Source organism: Gadus chalcogrammus, chromosome 21, assembly GCF_026213295.1.
Source record: "Gadus chalcogrammus isolate NIFS_2021 chromosome 21, NIFS_Gcha_1.0, whole genome shotgun sequence".
NCBI lineage: Eukaryota > Metazoa > Chordata > Actinopteri > Gadiformes > Gadidae > Gadus > Gadus chalcogrammus.
The window spans coordinates 17,541,085-17,560,578 of NC_079432.1; the positions used below are offsets into that span (position 1 = coordinate 17,541,085).

The following is a 19,494-nucleotide window of genomic DNA, read 5'->3' on the forward strand; positions in this document are numbered from 1 at the left end:
CAACAACAACACATCTTGAGAAGCCATCTCGTACCAAAGGGGGGAGAGTCATACATGGAAACTTTCCTCAATCACCCGGTATTAAAAGCCACATCCTCCAAACAGCCAGAAGATGCCGAGAAGGATTAGGTCCCGCTCTGCTCGGCCGCTTGGCTGCGGCTGCGCACGGACGAGGATGGAAAAGTCCCATCACATGGGGAGCTGGACGAAGGAGGACGAAGGAGGGACAGCCAATAGACAGACAGCAGCAGGCTGAGAGGAAGAGGGACAAGGAGGGCTCAAGTTATACCTTTTTGGATGCTTCAGAATGAACAATGCTGTACGTGTGTGCGTGTGTGCGTTTGTGCGTGTGTGCGTGTGTGTGTGCGTGTGTATGTCTACAGATTGTTTCCACGTGTATTGACATGTGTGTGCAATATGAAGGCACCTGCAATACCTAATGGCAGACTCATGACATGTGTGTTCTCCTCCAAGGCAGAGCACAGCTCCCTGGGGCCGTAGGGGGGGGGGGGGGTCTGTAGTGGGTGTTAAACCCATGTGAGGAAGAAGAGGATGAGGTCATATACATGTGTGTCACAAAGCGTTATATGGACCACCCACTGGTCGACAGAGACACACTGGAAAGGGGCAGCAAAATGATACAAGGCAAGAGAGACACTGAGAGATGGATTGTATCATTGCAGGACATCTTCATCACTTTGCCTCTAATTGTAGAGGTTTCGTAATATGCAGATGTGAATACAGGTCGTGTAGTTGTATCAAGTGTCTAACAAAACATCACAGGTTTATTTTGGGGACAACACACACAAGAGCCTGGTTTGTACCTGTGACTGCATCCAAGAGTCCTGATCGGGAGAGGAGACGGCAGAGAGGCTAAACTATCCTGTTGGGTCTGAGAGCTCAATAATAAAGAGGAAGAGGAACACGAACAGGCTCACCACAGGTTTGACAGAGTTAACCCAGCTCATTTGGTGGCAGTGGATGTGGAACTCGAAATGTTGTCGAGGAGTTTGTGCAAAAAGGAATGATATATCTATGACCGAGTGGCTGTGTATAAAATCAGACGGGAAAGAAGGAAAAATGCTGCGAAGGATCTTTTTTTTATTCTCTCCCGTCTGCTGCACTGATTGCCAATATTGCATCTGTTGCTGGGAATGGCCAAAGCGATGGAAAATCCCCTGACAAGGACTGCCAGACAGACACACTCACATCTCAAACGTGTGCTCTTCAACATTTTGGCTGACTCTTGGCCTTTTAACCCCTCGGGGGTCACTATTGATCCAGCACCTGCAGCCTCATCAACTACCGCCATGCCCACCTACCCCTCCCCTGCCCCCCATCACAGAAACAGATCACCCAGACACACACAACCCCCCCCCTCCAGACACACACACACACAAACTGGGGAACGACTACTTATGTAACCGTTTCCCTTTAATACCTTTCTTATAATTAATGGCTGTTTGTTGTCAGGGTGATGTAGTCTAGACCACAACATCAGAACCTGAGAAGGCCGATCATCACTGCGCTGTGCCCATTTTAAACAACATTCACCATGAGCTAACCACGGCTAAACGTGTGAAAAGAGCTCCTCATTTCCAAGAGTCACCCTCTCCCTGACACCATCCCATCCAAATAAATCTTTAGATATATTTGTATTTATTCTATGTAATGATACTAATACCTTTGTTACCCCCCTTTGATACTCTCTGCACAAGATGTTGAAAAATAAGGCCCATATAAGCAACACAGAACATTTGTTTTAGATTTTCGGTTGGTTTTAAAAATATCCTGTGTTGTCATTCTTTCCAGCCTGGGTTATCACTCCCAGTGCTCCAGAGCAGCTTGAAGAGCTTTGTTTGGATGAGCCGCTGAGGTATGTATGGCAGACTGGATGACTCCATCAAGGAGCCTTCACACATTCAGTTAGTCAATTTAGATAGAGAACTGGAAACCCTGATATCTTCTTTTCAAGTTGAGGTTATACAAAGTTATCGATGGACAACTTACACGTCATGTGACAGCGCTGGTCGAGGGAGGAGGAAGTCTGTTTGATTACCTTTCAAAGGAAGCCGATAAACGTTTCAGAGGAAATATGTCAGACATTAGCAACAATCAAAAGAAAAACAGAGTCCCAAGAAGACAGCCAACGGTCATAACAATAAACACAGCCCTGGGGATAACTCCTGCTTCAGTCCACAGTGCACGGGAGGCAGGTCTCGTGCACACGCCTAGGGCTTCGTGCACACAGGTCTTGTGCACAGGCCTCAGGTCTCGTGCACACGCCTCAGGACTCATGCATACGCCTCAGACCTCGTGCACACGTCTCAGGTCGCGTGCACACGCCTCAGATGGAAGCACCGTGCTCCCTAGGGGCTATGAGGAGAATTCCATGCGATGAGATCACCGTGAACAGACATGTGCTGCGGCTCCTAGAGAGAGTAGAGCCAAGTATGTTATCAAACTGACTTAGTTCAGGTGAAGCATGGAAAGACACAGAGGAGGGAGCTTTCATTTCAACCTCAAGTAGACATGTCGTTGTATTCGTGATCCAATGTTCAGAATGAAAAATATCCACCTCTCTCCCTCTCTCTGGATTTCAGTGTACTGGAATGAGTTTCACAAAGTCTGTCAGTTTTGGTTTGTGTTCAGGATGAGAACCTATTTGTGTTCTGCTGCATTGCAGATGTTATGGGAACTCATTTTATTTGAGTTATTGAGATTTGATCGGAGCTTGTGTTATTTCATAATTCCAAAAAAGTTAATAAGGGAAACTGTGTTGTGTGTAATGTTTGCGGTTCTTACAGGAATTCCATGGGTATGCAAACATTCAGACAAAAACAAATCCAGGCTGTCCCTGAGTAAAAAACATTCCATCTTGCCTTCATTGTATGGAACCTATTCCAGAGATTTCTTAAACATTTGTTCAATCCTATTTGAGTCAGCATAATGTTGTATGATGCTCATATTCACCACAGGGGCCAAATCTCTGTCAGGGGGGAAGGAGAGTTGAAGCTGAACTCACCCAGGAGCAGATGTAAGGGAACGGGGACCCCAGGAATAACGGTAGCCTATATGGAAACTGGGCAGCAACCTTGGCTTACATTATGCCGTTGTGCTGCCTGCTTTTACTGCCCTGGCCATGAGCAGGGTCTGGATGTTTCCCCCCTCACTGATCAGCTCTGACAGGCTGTTTCCCAGCTGCTACCAGGACATCAGGAAGACATTGATTGGGAAAGAGATTGCAGGATATGCCCAAACTATTTGTCTTTAGGTTGTGCTAATAGATGATGAACAAAATACATTTGTTAGGTTTAGTAGGAGAAACATTTACAACAACCAATGTATCATTGGGTTATTTCAAGAGAGTGATTCAACTATAAAATAATTGCATCAGAACAGTTGGATGATCATTTTGAACGCGTTACGTAAGAGGGCATTACTTGAACCGTGACACGCCGCAGAATATACATGTTCTTAAAAAGCGATGAGGCTCTCTCTGGGCTAAACATGATCCACTGTCACTCAAAGGTAAAGTAATGACAAGACCAATTTATTTTTTCCAGGGATTACAAACTAGCACCTACCACATAACACTATAGATCAGAGTCACAAAGTTGGAAGGGGGGAGATTTAAAGGTGACATATTATACTACCAGGTGTGAGTGTGATTAGCCGTTACAAGCCGTTTTGACAATCAGCTTCTTCTGACATCACAAGTGGGCGTGTCCACCTAGATGTGTGCTGGATAGATCAGTCTACAGCACACCCAATGGAATATAGCAAACGTTGCTCATCTATCCATCATACATCTAGGTGGACACAGGACACGTCAACTTGTGATGTCAGAAGAGGCAGATTTTCGTAAATGGCTTGTAACGGCTAATCACACTCACACCTGGTGGTATAATATGGTCACCTTTAAGAGCTACATTTTAAATTGAATTCAATATATTTTGCCATCGCAAACGCTCAGCCATCAGTGAGTGTAATGTGCTGTGAGAATATCTCTTTTGAGTTGACAGCACTTTCAGTCCCCCTATGAACCCATTTCTATTGTAGACCACTCACGGCTCATTGCTGACCAATCAGGGCATCTCTGCCCTGATCAGCTCAGGGAATCCATCTTGCCTGTCAATCACAGGCGAGTGAATGCAAAAAATCTCACTCGCTTTTCTGCTCTCCCTCTCTTTACAACTATGGTAATCGTGCCTACAGCTTCAGTCTGATGAGCCGGCAGCTTCAGTCTGTTGTATTCAAGCCATCCACCTGGTGTTCAGCACAGAGGTGGTCTCTCAGTCCAGCCACTGATTACTAGACATTGGAGGAAGTATCATGTTCTGCTGGCCACAAACATGTTGGGCTTTAGCCAGATAACAAGGCTAAACAACTGCCTGGTGTTGGGAAGAGATTTAGAGATATTTTGTAAAAGGGATGATGTATGATTTCTTACTCCCACACACATACACACAAACACACAAACACTTCCCCCTTTTCAACAGGTGGTGGTTTGAACTACACAACTTATTGAACATGGTCCCAAAAGATGCAAATCTTAATTAAGTTAGTTAATGTGTATGTGAATAGATGTATTGTAGTTTTGAAGACATTTATTATTATTGATAATAATTATGAAATATTATGGTATATCTGCAAATTTTCACTGAGGGATTAATGGCCCCTGTAATAATAAAACATCATATTGGGCCTTTCACTTCATCACACTAGAAGAGTTAAATCCCTCCTCCTACACTCTGCTGTATTTGCTCTCGAACAATATGAACAACTCTATATTAACTCGAAAAAAATTCTACGAACTAGAAAGGAATTAGAACGGATCTCCCATTCAGAAAGAAAAAGTTTGTACCCTTAAGTGCCCTTCACTCTTAAATAGTTACATCTGCTCTAATATAATTAAATCAGGTTTACTTTTCCCAACTCCAACTTTGGCAGTCTGGAGCTGCCGTTACCCTCTGAAGCGAGGATAATCGCTCCTTTGGTGGAAATAATTGTGACTCAGATAACCCTTTTTACTGAAGGAATCCTCCAGCTCAGTAAATCCAGGGGTCGTATCATAGTGCATTCTCAGCCTCCTACATCCCACTCCCCCTGAGAACCCAGAGAACACACTCCCTTCCTCCCTCCCTCCCTCCCTCCCTCCCTCCCTCCCTTTCTCCCCATCAGCCCTTAGAAATGGTCAGATGAACTCAAGGTTGTACGGTAACATGCACTGCAAAGCATAACTGCAACTCAAACTGAAAGTGGATCTTGAAACGGTGCGACCCCTCAGGAGAAGCTTTTGTTTTTAAAATAGGATTTACAAGCAGACGTTGTGGAGGTGATGTGAAAAAGGAAGACGATGATGAACTGCGTGCAAACCTCGCTTGGGGAAAAAATAATGAATATTTCAAGACAATTTTTTTTGTGCTTTACAACCTCTGGCTGCTAGCCTGTTAAAATACTATAATTCTGAAAACTTTCATTTCCCGTTTATACATTTCCCCCCCCCCCCCCCATTTATCCTCACACACACACACAATCACCCACACAGACAGACACACATCTACACGTCGTACACACTTGGGGAGACAGGAAAGAACAATTCCACAGCCCATGGCAGTAGCACACTCTTGGCAGTACCATATCCTGTCTGACGGCGTCCTCAATAGCCTCAACCCCCCGTCCCCCAGCACCCTCTACAGCGGCTGGGCCTGACATCCTGCTGGGCCTGGCCAACCAGCAGGGTCTGTCCACGGGTCAGACTCTCACCATACAGCAGAGAGGAGGACTCTGTCGGTTTTTTTGCCGGGAGAAACTTTGGCAAAAGACAAAGCACCTCTCCTTTCTCCTGCGTTCTCTTGATTAAATCCAATGGGAGAGCTGTCTCCTCGTTCCAAGAGGTCTAATTGCCAAGATGAGGAATACAGAGAAGGAAAGGAAGAAGCAAGCTCCAGGAAATAGAAAAGAATGGGGAGAGAGCAAAGGGAATGGATTGTAGAAAAAAGAGCACAAACAAATGCACACACTCATGCCACATATAGATTCAGCATCAGTGTACATGGAATTTGCACACACACACACACACACACACACACACACACACACACACACACACACACACACACACACACACACACACACACACACACACACACACACACACACACACACACACACACACACACACACACCCTTTCCTTTTAACTGCACAATATATCCTATTCATAGACTTTCTTCTTAATTCAAACCCATTTTCAAGTACAAGTGACTCACAATTAAACAAAACCAGTCCAGAGCTGACGCTTAAGGCGCAACAGTACCAACAATTATCTCACAATCAGCGTTTACAGCCTGGTGGATGTAAAGGCAGGTCCCCTCAGTGAGGTCCCCTCAGTGAGACTCCAACACACTTTGGTTCCCCCTCATGACTTTCATGGCTTTGAATGGCAGATACCATCTGCGTGTCCTTACATGAAACAATGAAATTCCTAAAAAAGTGTTTGTCCGTGTCCTCTTATTTAAATTTGCAGACTACAACAGAATCAGTGTAGCAGCAGTAATATCAGAGAACACAACTGAGAGAGTAAGGCTAACACAAAACTGATGGCTCAGTTTACTAGAACCAAGCTGAGGTTTTCCAAGCATATGTTTTTATTTTTTTATAAGTATTATAAGCATATAAGTATTAAGAAATCCCACAAACCTGATTACCAATGGTGCTTCTAGAAGAGCATTCAATTGCTTTTAAGAGCAAATAGTTGAATATAACTGATGTTGAAACATGCAGGTTGCAGATAATCAGAAATTGCAGCTATGTAAATTCTCTTCAGCTGAAGTTTTGTATCCATACGAGAAAAAGTATATTGAGAAACCAGATGCAGGAATTGTGTAAAAACGCCACGAGCTGGTTGTGATCAACTCTGCACTTGGATGTTCAAAAGGCTACAATGCTACGGCTATTTATTTACATTTTCTACTTATCTTTATCTACTTTATATTGTATTGCTGCTGCTATGTGGCTGTTGAGGAACCAAGCCTAAGAATTGTACTCTAGTGTAGTTGTACAATAAGATGTAATAAAAGTAATTCTGATTCTGATATTTCAAACCGGTTCTCGGGCCTGTCGCAAGGGAGCGGCCCGTGCATCACGCCTGTGATTCATTGAATACAAATTATAATTTGTGGAAACTTAATTTGGAGAAAGTGCTTGGCAGTGAAGGACGAGGGACTGAGCAGCAGGTGGGCATATGGCTCCAAGACAGACGTACATTGGGCTCTGTACTGTTTAGCTGGCCTGAAGAGACAACAGAAGAATGTCTTGTTGTTACTAGATCTTACGGCCAGAGTTCAGAATATGTACAAGACCTGATTTGTCCTTATTGGACGACACAGAATCTCAACTGTCAAACTACAGACTCAACCGGCAGACTCACATATTCAAATACTTTCCATATAACCAACCGACAGAAAGACCGACAGACGACAAAGGGAACAAAATTGTCAGAAAGTATGAAAATTACAAATACCAAGTTTTACTGAGCTTCCGAAACACAAGCCGATGTTAACCGAGAAATGGTTTGTAGACACAAGAACAAAAATAAATTGGTAATACAATCGTTAAATTCTTGTGAGCTGGTAGGAAATTTCCTCTTTGTCAAATCATACTTCTCATCAAAACATCGATCAACAGGGTTAAGCACACACATCTCAAGGACTATGAGATGTTTCCAAGCCATAATGTGGACAGTTTGGAACACAGCATGGAATCTGCACACTGCTGCTCACTGCTTTACCAGATGCATTGAATAACCACAGCATCACAAGACTATTTGCTAAAGTGTGAGTGAGTGAGTGAGTGAGAATATGAGGCAAAACCTGGAGGGAACTAGATTGATAATGTTAATTTGTGGAGCATGATTGATAAGCAGCTCTATTCTGAGCAAGGTTTCATGAGAAAATGGGGATAAATGTTGTTGGCACACCCAGCCTTTTATAGAGGAAAATAATAGCTACATTTAGACATACCATCATCAAGGCAGGGCCCAAACACTTAAACAGTCCCCTTATTTAAATGGTTTTAGCTTGTATGTTTTTACGTTTATTGCATGGTGCAGTATAGCTAAGTTGTTTATGCACTTAAAGGAAGATCAAAGGCAGATCTTGTTTTGTCTCTTGAATTATTTTTGAAAGGACGCTATATGCACCATGAAAACCAAGGTGAAGCACATAGTATATGTATACATTGTAGAAAAAGGTTTTGTTTTGCAACAAGAAGACAAACGTATCAACCAAACAAAACAAAGTGAATCCACTTCTTCCTTTGGATGTTCCATGAGAAGGCTACCTGCAGGCATCGTGTAGAGGTGGCATCTCTGAGGGGTAGTTCTGGCGACATCAACTGGCACAGCAGATCTCTCCTAGTTCACGATCCCAAACATCAACAGAGGCAGAGGGTGGGATATGAAGAGCTGAAAGCTCCTTCTGAGTGATCAACTACTCCTAACATTTGACAGACGGCCTGGAATCATGCTCCAAAACAGCTTGGACCATATAAAATTGCGCTTGTCAACTCAAACACACAGAAATCAAATTACTTAAATAGTCTCAATTGATTTAATTGAATGACCTCAGATAACATGATGACAAGTTCAAATACATTGAATGGACAGATGTCTGACTGTAACTCAATTGGATAAAGGTTGGAACTTCACATTTTTGCTAAATTCAATTTCCTCTCTGTGCAGAGAGTGTCACATTTCAGTTGACATTTAGTTCACATAAAGTCTCGGCATGTGTCCAAAGACGTCCTTAAAAGGGGACAATTGCTACTGAAAAACTTACAACAGCATCATCCTCTTCAAAGGAGTCATGTCCATGTACACTGAGCACCCTATATATTTAACAATTAAGACAATTTCCTTCAATTGGACAGAAAGGTCTTTGTTTTTGAATTCCAGGTAATTTAGATATCATAATCTAAAATTATTGGAGGATGACTTGATGACAAATGAAGAGTGAGATAAAAACATTGGAGAACACTGCCACCTGGGGGTCATACTGTTACTGTTGTATGACAGCTTCATATTGGAGTGAACACTACCGTTCAAAAGTTTGGGGTAACTGAAATGTCCTTATATTTTTAAGAAAAGCACTGTATTTTTTCAATGAAGATAACATTAAATTCCTCAGAAAAACAGTCTAGACATTGTTAATGTGGTCAACTATTCTAGTTTGAAACAGCTTATCTTTAATGAGATATCTCTATAGGTGTACAGAGGCCCATTTCCAGCAACCATCACTCCTGTGTTCTAATGGTATATTGTTTAGCTGATATCCACATTTACATTAGACGCTGGTTGGGACAGCTCTCATTTGGTGCAGAAAGAAGCCTTCAAACAATGAAGATGAGATGAAGGAGTAGTCAGCATTTTTTTATATACATCTTCTTGTTATATATCTTGCCTTTGGGTATTAGAAAAGACATTCAAAAGTCCAACATTATCAAGTAGTATTTATAATCATAACAATAATGAAATGACACAGAGAGCAGACCTTATTTCAATTCCTATATCTTTATTATATTACATCGAAAGCTGAATCAAATAATAGGATTTTAAGTGCAACAAGTTGAGACAACCACAAAATAACTCACTGGGCTATTCATGTTTGTGTTTTGGTTTTCCAACATGTAGAAATATGGCAAGTGCTATTGGTGTACAAATCCTACAGCCAGCCTAATGACTTATGCGCATTCGGCAAACCTGGAACGCATGTCAAATGCCTTAAATTTTGTGGGATTGTGTTGTTCTATACGGTCAACATTAATTCGCTTTACATTGTGCGTTAAGCGTTTCAGTAGCCTGGTTCCAACCCCTCCCTCAGTTTGAGTTCCAACTGACCTAGTTCCCCCGAGGGGAAGGGGGCCGGTTAGGGAGGGTAGGGGGTTGGTGGGGAGGGCTACTTTTTAGCAGTCTGGAGACGCTCGCCGACATTCTCCCAGTTGATGACATTCCAGATGGCCTTTACGTAGTCGGGCCGCACGTTCTTGTACTGGAGGTAGTAGGCATGCTCCCACACGTCAATACCAAGCAGGGGAATGAGACCTAGGCAATCACGGAGAAGAAATGCTATTAAGATCAACCAAGCAGATCTGCTCTATATAGTGCTTTCACTACACAACTGCAGTACAACGCATCATGTTTACATGCATAGATTAAAGTATAAATTAAAATGTAGGGTTGCACATTCAACAATTGCTTAGCCGGTAGCGTTTTCCACTAAGGTAGTTAAAAAAATGTATTTGCTAAAAGATAAGTACATTTTAAACAGTGGAGCTGATGTACAAAAAAAAAGAAGGTATTTTTCAATCATTTGTATATATTATATGACCAGATTGTGATCTTGTCTTCAGTACCCCTACAAATTGGTTTGAAAATCCATATTAGGTAAACTATTTAAACAAGTGGATGGTAAATACAGTTCCAAAAGTTAGTTCTCAATTTAACTTGAAGTATATTCAATAACAATAACGCAGGAAGCTAAGGAGGCATGCGTAATGGTTCAGTACTGGCTGAAAATCGCCATTTGGAGAGCTCACCTGTGGTCCCTTGCAGAGGGTCCTGGTTGGCGCAGGCGGCCACGCGCAGACGGCCGCCCTCCTTGTCGTAGCCCAGCCAGCCCCAGCCCGACCCCTGCACGGCCACTGTGGCCGCAGACATCTTCTCCTTCAGCTTCTGGAAAGAGCCGAAGTCCCGCTGGATGGCTGCCAGCAGCTCACCTTAGGGCACGAGATGATGGTCAATGGGGAACGACATGGCAAACATGACAGTATTTAACATTTTAAACCACACTCTGGGTGCTATTATACAGGACAGAACCATGCAATTACCCCACACTGTCACACATCAGCTTCATAATATCAAGAGTTCTACTTGAAAGTCATTGTTTCAGTTTCAAAAGAATAAAGTCCAACCAGTTGTCTCAAATCGCTAGACCATCAAGAAATGAGACAGTTATCCTCCCTCACCTTGTGGCTCCCCCCCACCGTTGGGAGAGAGGTTTGTCCAGAAGATGCTGTGATTGATGTGGCCTCCTCCATTGAACCTCAAGGCCGGCTGCAGGGCCACCTGGGCGGTCACATCTCCTGAATAAAACAAATGAAGAGATCAATCACCTAATCATAATGCTAAAACATGCATAGAACTCCTACACATAAATGTGATGATCAAATGTATCATGCATTACTGCAACACCCGTCCATATTCTTGCCACTGGTTTGAAACACCCCTTAATGACTTAATAGTACTTGAACATGGTTTGAGTATTTCGTAAGGATGCCCACTAGGCACCTCCCTAGGGAGGTGTTCCAGGAACATCCAGTAGGAAGGAGACCTCAGGAAAGACCCACGACTAGGTAGAGATTATGTCTCAACACTGGCGGTGAAACGCCTCGGTTTCCCCCCGTCAGAGCTGGTCAATGTGGCCGGGGAAAGAGAGGTCTTGGGCCCCCTACTAGAGCTGCTGCCCCTGCGACCCGACAACAGATAAATGGTTGCAGATGAGGATGAACATCAAGCGACAAATTTAAATACCCTTTGCAAGAGCTTCCTGGTACTTGTCCTCCGTAATGTTGAGGTTGTTGACATAGGTGGCGTGATGCTTGCTGTGGTGCAGCTGCATTATCTCTGCGTTGACGTGGGGCTCCAGGGCAGCATAGTCATAGGTCAGATCAGGCAGCGCGTGCTTCTGTCTGACTGACAACACCTGTCCCACAGCTTTGCTGACGGTGGCTGTGCACCTAAAACCCAATAGATTAGTAGAAACATTGTATGATCTGTAGCAACATCTGCAACGGAATAAGACAATGAACCAACAATATAGAAAAGAGAAAATAATATTTCATTGGGCATTTAAGTATCTATAGGAAACATTTGTATTTTGAAATGGTTTGCAAGGGATACGGTAAGTTTAAGAACAGAAAATGAAGCCCCTTAAAGAGATTTCCAATAGAGAAAGAGTGTAAGGAGGGAAAACATAATATTTCAGTACATAAGAAATTCCAGTTATACCTTTTTTTAAGGTAACGTTACATCCTCATATTTATATTATGTTCCAACTGCGTATGTTTGGTATCTGCAGTTAACATGCTTGGACTGGGACTCCCAAGTGTCCTATATTGTTGAAGTCATTGTCATCTCATCGAATCCAACCCTGACCATTTACGTGCTCCGTATGTATTACTTCTCCAGTAGAGGGACACGTTTGAAAGTTGTCAAAAGGCATTTGAATGATCACAAGCTAACCTATCTGTGATGCTAGGCTACCATAACGTGCATGCCAGCTAGCCTAGTCTCTTGTCTTTCTGAAAGTCACGAACAGCTACAAATAAATTCTTCTGGACTTCCCAATGCTCCTTAACAACATGTGCGTTACACCCGACTCTGATACTACTTTACCTGTGTATTTGTCCCACTCTGCTGAGCATGATCCCAGTGTTCAGACTCCTCAGCACTGGAGGCACAAGTTCAGTCACACTGTCTGCCCTTGGAAATGTTACGTCCCTTTAGCAGACTGAACCATTATCACGAGGAAGGGGTGGACAAGTCTGTCGATCATAATTTTTTTTACACTTTACCTCTGATTTCATTCTCGCAAAACATATTTAAAATGCACAGTCTATGAAAGGGATATTCGATACAGCGATGTGATTATTAATTTGTTGATTGTTTTATTTTGTCGCATTGTTCATAATACCAATATCAATGATTTTTTGGGTAAATTGGTTTCTGGTTTAAACATTTAAGCGGTGTTTCTTACTGGTAATGTGGATATAACATGACAAAAAATAACTATTATTATGTAACCTCGTTCGTCCTATGAAATGCAGAAACTCAAACACAGAGTTATCACGTGAGCGTCGACTGCAGCGGGCTGCAGCCAGTGTTGCCAGATTGGGCCATATTTTCCGCCCAATCTGGCAACGCTTGCTGGAGGATGAGATTTTGGCATTACAAACTAATATTAAGCTTAAATCTAGGGCTCATGGGAAACGTCTGAACTTACTCACAAAGGAAAAGTATCCAAACATGAGGAAATGTTCTACCTCCTTGACTGCATTATTTGGCTCTTCTATATTATTATTATAGCCTTTTCCCACATGAAGATTATTAAGTATATCAAATACCATTCCACCATGACTGATAATCATTTGGAAGCCTGCTGGAGAATAGCCTCCAGCAGCTACTTATCAGAGGTAAAGGTTTTTTGTTTCTTTAAAGTACACATATATTTGAGTCAGACTATCCACCCCTTCCTCGTGAAAATGGTTAATTCCGCTAAAACCAGTGTTGCCAGATTGGGCGGGAAATATGGCCCAATATGGCAACCCTGGCTGCAGCGCGGACCAGTGCGGGCGAAGGACGGCGACGGCGCATCGGGCTTTCTGCGGCTGCCGCCATATATTTTTCGTGCTAATTATGATGGCGAATGTATCGACACACGGATATTACAACTAGCTTCACCAGAACCAACACGGAGGCCGTACTTATCGTTTGTTGATCGTCGATTATTGGACCCGAGTGTGCGGATCTGTAGGAAACTGAGCGGGTAAGTGGAGCTTAGTCTGCTTAGCAGCAGTCCGCTAGGCTCCGGAAAAGGAGCGCCAGGGAGGGAGCCTCTTCCTTCACCGCCATTTTGTGATAACAAGAAGCCGAAACGGAGCCAGTATTTACACGCTGTTCGGCTTGAACACTGACCAACTTGTTAAGCTATACGGTACGCGAATTGTGTTGAACTTGAGTTTAAATATATAGTTCGTACGTATTTGCGAGTTCACGTTTTTACATTTGGTGCTCCTGTGCGCTGCACGCACGCGCCTCAGCGCAGATGCCTGTCCAGTCCATCAAGGCACGTCACTACATTTTTTGGTATTTACTGCTATACCTCCGATATTTGCTATATATTTAAATATGTATAGATAATAATTTGTGTTCAAGACTTCTCACCACTATGTGACAGGGTGTCTTGTCCGCCGTAACGACCACGTAAACAACGTGTCGGAGTCCTTAGACCCGAGCTTAGCGTCATAACGTGAGCTCACCCACTCGGTTGTGATTAATTTCTACTTTTATGTGTTGCAGAGTTCAGAATGACCGAGGAGCCTCTTCCGAAGAAGGTGAGTGGTTTAATGCGCTTCAAAGATTAAAACCCGGCCTACAAACCCAGTAACGTGTGCTATGGAGGGCCTCTTCATTGATGCATTGGATTTCTCTTCGTCTAGGTTCGCCTCAGTGAATCCGACATGAAGACCCTGACCAGGGAGGAACTGTGTGTCAGGTAGGTCAACTGAACACTGCTGGGCTGTGAGCTAGTTTAGTGACTAAGCTTTCGTCTGTTTAACACTTGGTTCAAACGTTTTATCTTTTCATTAGGTGGAAACAACATGAAACCTATGTCCAGGTCCTCGAGGCAAAATATGCAGACTTGAGTTGTGAGTACCACACTTTTTAATTAAACTCAAACTATTCCCTGTACGCTATGCTGCAACCCCCCCCCCCCTGATTAAATGGTAAATATCTGTGACCGTAATGCATTACACACCAATAGCTTCCATATTCTAATGCATCTTATTTCCTCTGTCCACCGTCATAGCCAACGATGTGACGGGGCTGAAGGAGTCTGAGGAGAAGCTGAAGCAGCAGCAGCAGGAGTCTGCACGCCGGGAGAACATCCTGGTCATGAGACTTGCCACGAAGGAGCAGGAGATGCAAGAATGCACGGTATGTGGTTCTCCATCTGACCTTTGTGCCGCTTATTAAAGCATCTGGTGTCCCTATAGAGGACCTACACCTGTGGTTTGCTGAAGCCAGTCATGCCTATTACACAGCAGAAATGAACTACTAAAAAGCGGGTATTCTACCTTGCAGTTTGTGGATGTACCTTTTGCTATCACTATGGAACTATTATTAAAATCCTATTTTATATCTTCTTTATTGCATGGTAATGCATTAGTTAGCATTGTCTGCTCTGAAAAGATGATGGATGAGGGGGAGTGAAACCCTATTGTGAATTTAGCTTCTGAGTAATGGAGGTATTGGTGCCCATCTACTGTCTTTGGAGGTGTTTTCAAATGTTGTTCTTTTAGATGTGATTGATTTCTAAGTATAATCTTCCTTCTTGGCAGCAGATTTAGTTTGGGCCTCCAATTTTCCTCGGAGAGCAGTTTTTATACTTTCGTTAAATGATGGTTGCTTTCATGAAAACGGAATGCCTGTTGCATTGTGGATGAAATGGTGTATCTGTGGTCTATGGTGTATGACATGTCGTTTATCTCTAATTTGTGATCCTGGCTTGAAACACTGTTGGATAACCTTGTTAAACTCAAATGGCGAACAAGTTGTGGCTTTTAGATGCTGTTTGGTTAAAAAGAATAGGACGAGAGACTGGATATGTTACTGCAGAGTGTGTAGTCCTGCATTGTGATTGTACTGACGGCCCTTTTCTCGTCCCTTCAGACCCAGATCCAGTACCTCAAGCAAGTCCAGCAGCCCAGCGTCGCCCAGTTGCGAACGTCCATGGTGGATCCGGCCATCAACTTGTTTTTCCTCAAAATGAAGGGCGAACTGGAACAGACTAAAGACAAACTGGAGCAGGCCCAAAATGAACTGAGTGCCTGGAAATTTACACCTGATAGGTAAAGGCAATCAAAAAAACAAAAAATAACTCCCCTCCCAAAAACAAAAGTCAAGACCTCCTCACGACCCCACTCTCACTGCAGGCATGCAGGGACTAAAGGTGGAGGGGAGGCAGAGGTACTCCCCACGAGACTCAGACTCTTACTGAAAGCCAGACACTGCAGAAACAAACTGCCATGTTGGGTTTTTCTATGTACTCTTGCACTGTGCCAGCTACACATCACATAATGTAACTTGGAAAAAAGACGGTATGGTCAGGTGACACTTGTGTTTTCAGATCTCTTCCCCCTCCCCACCCCCGTTAACCCCTCACCACCCAAGGGCCTGCAGGAGTCGGGACTGTTTGTTGTGAAGAGGTGGTCCCTCACTTCCAACATGGATATGCCCCCAAACCCAGACCAGACAGTTGACTTTAATATAGATGGAGTTGTGGTGGAGATTGAGTCAGTCTTGGGGGAGGGAATCCTGGCTGAAGCAAGCGGCTTTTCTAGGCCTAAATCAGCAGTTGAACTCTTGACAGACCGTCCCCGTACCACTTTGTAAAAGACTGTGGGACAGGTTGCCTGAGAACCTTTTTAAAAAGACATTCTGGGACACAGTTTAGAGTAAATTGCAATAATTTGCAATAACAAAAAGGTTTTAGGATGAGTTCTGTGAGACTTTGGGGGATGAGCCGGTAGTGATGATATGAGACTGTTGGGGAGGAGCCAATAGAATGCTTAAGACTGTGGAGGCGGAGCCAAACCCCCAGTCCTGAAGGGACTATGGTTGAGTCCCGACGGTCCGACCGCCTGTGTCTCTGAACACAGGCCGACACACGGGTAGAGTGTATTTCCATGTTTTCTTTGTGACTTATTCTTTTGTTGATGTTGTTGTTGATGTTGCTGTTCATTTCCTTTTTCTCTCTATTCCCTAAAGCCCCTCTGCACTCACTGCAGTGTGTGAACAATCTAGATCAATTGGCACGAAAGCATTTCTCTGCTCTTACTGACTGCAATGTAAAAGTGGTAGAAGATGTAATGAATGAAGCTTCATGAGGTCTCGCCTCGCCAAGCGTTCAATGGGACACACTGCTGAGGGTGCGAGTGCTCTTGTTAAATGCAAATGTCTTAACTAAGCAATGTTTCAAGTTGGTGCCAATGTATTAATTGTATACATCTGTATATTTTTGTGATTGACGTCACATCCACCCCTCAATCGTCACGAGCAGCCCCATCTAGTTTTCATTCTCACCAATGTGGTAATCCATCAGGACTGTACTTTAAATTTAAAAACAGATATTTAAAACATTTGTCTTATAGGTCATAGAATGTGAATGTAATGTTAATGCACTCAAACAAACATGACTAGGTTTTAATATGACCTTTAGTGTGATAAGTTAACGATATACACTGGAAAAGATCCCTTCTATACTTCAAGAGAAATATAATTTTTATTGATGCCTAGCATATTTTCTAGAAAATATGGCCACATGCATGTTTTGAAAGCCCTAACATGAGATCCTTACTTTTCAGCTTTGTCTGCAAAACCATTTTAGCACATAGTGCACATCACTATGCTAGTAGACTGGCCATGTTAACTGCCATTGGGCGAAATGTGAGATGGCGTTGGTAGTTCTTAGTGCTCATGATTTTTTCTGTTTTCTGTTGATCGTTATTGCAGTTCAGGGTTGATTCGTTATCCTTTAAGTCACTGTGTGGGGCTCTGCTGTGTTCATCCTGTCCGTGAGCCCAGGGTGTGTCTTTCAAAGTATAGCTTGCACTTTGTGTTTTGTAATTATTGGTGCTTCCAAAGCTATTTTATACTCATCTGAATGCAGTACTCCAGCCAGTGTTTACTTTGAGGGTTTTGTGGCTGAATGCTTAAAGATCCCGTACTAGGATGCTCCGACCTACTCACACTGTACTTGTACATATTAGAGATGTGGGCCACGTTTATTTATTAAGGGTCTGTGGTAGCATATTCAACCGGTTACCTAGTTTGTTAAATTCATTTTTACCGTGGTAATCCTTATGAATCTATTTTTAAACCTAGTCGGACGGAATACACTAGGATCTGAACAAATTGGCAAATAATTTCTGGTTTTGCTTGGTGCAAAATGGTATTTACCTTTTCTATAGTAGGTTGGTGTACCCTGTCTAGTCTTGGATGAACACTCTTTAAAGTGGTTCTCATTAGATTAGGATTGGTGGATAGGCCCAGGTCATTGGGAGGCGGTAGGGCCTCCTACTCTTTCACCCCTGGACACGCTCTGTCTGCTGGTTCACTGTGTGATGTGAGACTTATCTCCCTTGCAGCCAGACGGGCAAGAAGCTGATGGCCAAGTGTCGAATGCTGATCCAGGAGAACCAGGAGCTGGGCCGCCAGCTCTCACAGGGACGCATCGCCCAGCTGGAGGCTGAGCTGGCCCTGCAGAAGAAGTACAGCGAGGAGCTCAAGGGCAGCCAAGACGGTAAGAGGCTCGCTTTGGCAAACGCTCCCTTCCTTCTTGCACATTTTCTGTTCCTCTTTTTTTGTGTATAATGTTATTTTAATCAGCTATGAGACTTCTGACTTTGTTCCTTGTATGGCCTCCTTCCTCTCCAGAGCTGAATGACTTTATCATCCAGCTGGATGAGGAGGTGGAGGGCATGCAGAGCACCATCCTGGTGCTGCAGCAACAGCTAAAGGAGGCCCGGCAGCAGCTGTCAGCCGGCGCCCCGGCCGCCGCCGCCACCGCCCCTAGCAGGCTGTCCCCCTGCGCCTCCCACTCCTCCGCAGAGAACTCTGGCCAGCAGCCCCCCACGCCCTCCGATTCCCTGGGCAAAGACTATGGGGGCCGAGTCTCCAACGGACCCAGCAACGGCAACTCCTCCCAGCGCAGCGACACGGCCACGCCCAGCCTGTACCGCGAGGTCAGCAGCACGGAGGAGGACTTCCCCATGTCCCCCGCCGCCTCCAGCCCCGGCGAGAGCGAGGCCAAGCGGCCGCGGCGCTCAGAAGACGCCCCCGGGAGCCAGGCGGGGGGAGGAGGAGGACGGGCGGGCGGGTTCGGCAGCCAGCTTAGCGCCGGGTACGAGAGCGTGGACTCGCCGACGGGCAGCGAGACGTCCCTGACCCAGCACTCGAACGACACGGACTCCAACACGGACCCGCAGGAGGACAAGGCTGCGCCGGTGGTCAAGGGGAGCAGGACTGCGGGGTCGCGGCACGCTCAGAATGGCCTGGGCGCGGGCGCGGGCGGCGGTGCGGTTTTGTAATGTTCAGTATGTACTTTGTATACACATCTTAAGGTCCTTATTTCTTTTTTTTTTTAATACAAAACATGATCACAAAGGCTTAGTATGCAACAGTGCTGTTGTCCAGGAAACGACTCCGTTTGCACCCGCTCCTCCTCTTCTTTAGTGAGGCCTCTGCCCTGTTTTGGTTGTTCAGCAGGAATGTTACATGATATGGTAATGTTGGTCAACTCAATTTGAGCAGGTGTATGTTCAAGGTTAGATTTTATTTTTTTCCTCTATTGCTTGATTATCTGAAAATGCATATGCTTATCTGAAAATCAAAACGGCGTAACCCATTGTTAATAAGTCTGCAAGTGACCATTTCACTAAATCACAGTAACTTTGCAAAGTTAATTTTTTTCTTTTTTTTAAGATGTTTGTTCTTTTTACTTTTTTTTTTTAAGGAGTTTCCTGTTGAATAGATTCTGTTTGACTCGTGTGTTAGTTTATATGCAAAGTACCTTGTTCATATTATTCTGACTTCAATCCTTTTCATGTATTGACCAAATATCAATAAATACTTTTAATAGTATTGTGAAGAA

General features: G+C 43.9%; 2 protein-coding genes across 5 annotated transcripts; one reads left to right on the forward strand and one right to left on the reverse strand.

The window, feature by feature from the left end:
• Positions 1-9,481: 9,481 nt before the first annotated feature.
• sod2 (superoxide dismutase 2, mitochondrial) lies at positions 9,482-12,563 on the reverse strand. Its single transcript, XM_056581734.1, has 5 exons — positions 12,456-12,563; positions 11,592-11,797; positions 11,027-11,143; positions 10,598-10,777; positions 9,482-10,103 (listed from the first exon to the last, which is right to left on the reverse strand). Exons 1-5 carry the CDS (start codon positions 12,482-12,484, stop codon positions 9,958-9,960), a joined length of 678 nt encoding a protein of 225 aa, XP_056437709.1. The 5' UTR covers positions 12,485-12,563; the 3' UTR covers positions 9,482-9,957.
• Positions 12,564-13,357: 794 nt separating this feature from the next.
• On the forward strand, positions 13,358-19,483 carry wtap (WT1 associated protein). 4 transcript variants are annotated; one of them, XM_056581422.1, is made up of 8 exons: positions 13,358-13,605; positions 14,139-14,173; positions 14,279-14,334; positions 14,430-14,488; positions 14,650-14,777; positions 15,513-15,691; positions 17,990-18,144; positions 18,279-19,483. In XM_056581422.1, exons 2-8 carry the CDS (start codon positions 14,147-14,149, stop codon positions 18,929-18,931), a joined length of 1,257 nt encoding a protein of 418 aa, XP_056437397.1. In that variant the 5' UTR covers positions 13,358-13,605; positions 14,139-14,146; the 3' UTR covers positions 18,932-19,483. The 4 variants fall into 4 exon arrangements, with proteins under 4 accessions (XP_056437397.1, XP_056437394.1, XP_056437395.1 ...); XM_056581419.1 differs by having other exon boundaries at positions 13,377-13,773; XM_056581420.1 differs by lacking the exon at positions 13,358-13,605 and adding an exon at positions 13,612-13,925 and having other exon boundaries at positions 18,279-19,482.
• The last annotated feature ends 11 nt before the right edge of the window (positions 19,484-19,494 follow it).

What these genes read in the sequence shown, in the direction of transcription:
- sod2 (XM_056581734.1), bottom strand. Translation starts at nt 12,484, where the DNA reads ATGCTCAGCAGAGTGGGACAAATACACAG. An exon ending in AGAGTGGGACAAATACACAG is followed by an intron (nt 11,798 to 12,455) that starts GTAAAGTAGTAT and finishes ATTGGGTTTTAG; the next exon opens with GTGCACAGCCACCGTCAGCA. An exon ending in CCCTCTGCAAGGGACCACAG is followed by an intron (nt 10,104 to 10,597) that starts GTGAGCTCTCCA and finishes GTGATTGCCTAG; the next exon opens with GTCTCATTCCCCTGCTTGGT.
- wtap (XM_056581422.1), top strand. Translation starts at nt 14,147, where the DNA reads ATGACCGAGGAGCCTCTTCCGAAGAAG. An exon ending in AGGGAGGAACTGTGTGTCAG is followed by an intron (nt 14,335 to 14,429) that starts GTAGGTCAACTG and finishes TCTTTTCATTAG; the next exon opens with GTGGAAACAACATGAAACCT. An exon ending in GCTCAAGGGCAGCCAAGACG is followed by an intron (nt 18,145 to 18,278) that starts GTAAGAGGCTCG and finishes CTTCCTCTCCAG; the next exon opens with AGCTGAATGACTTTATCATC.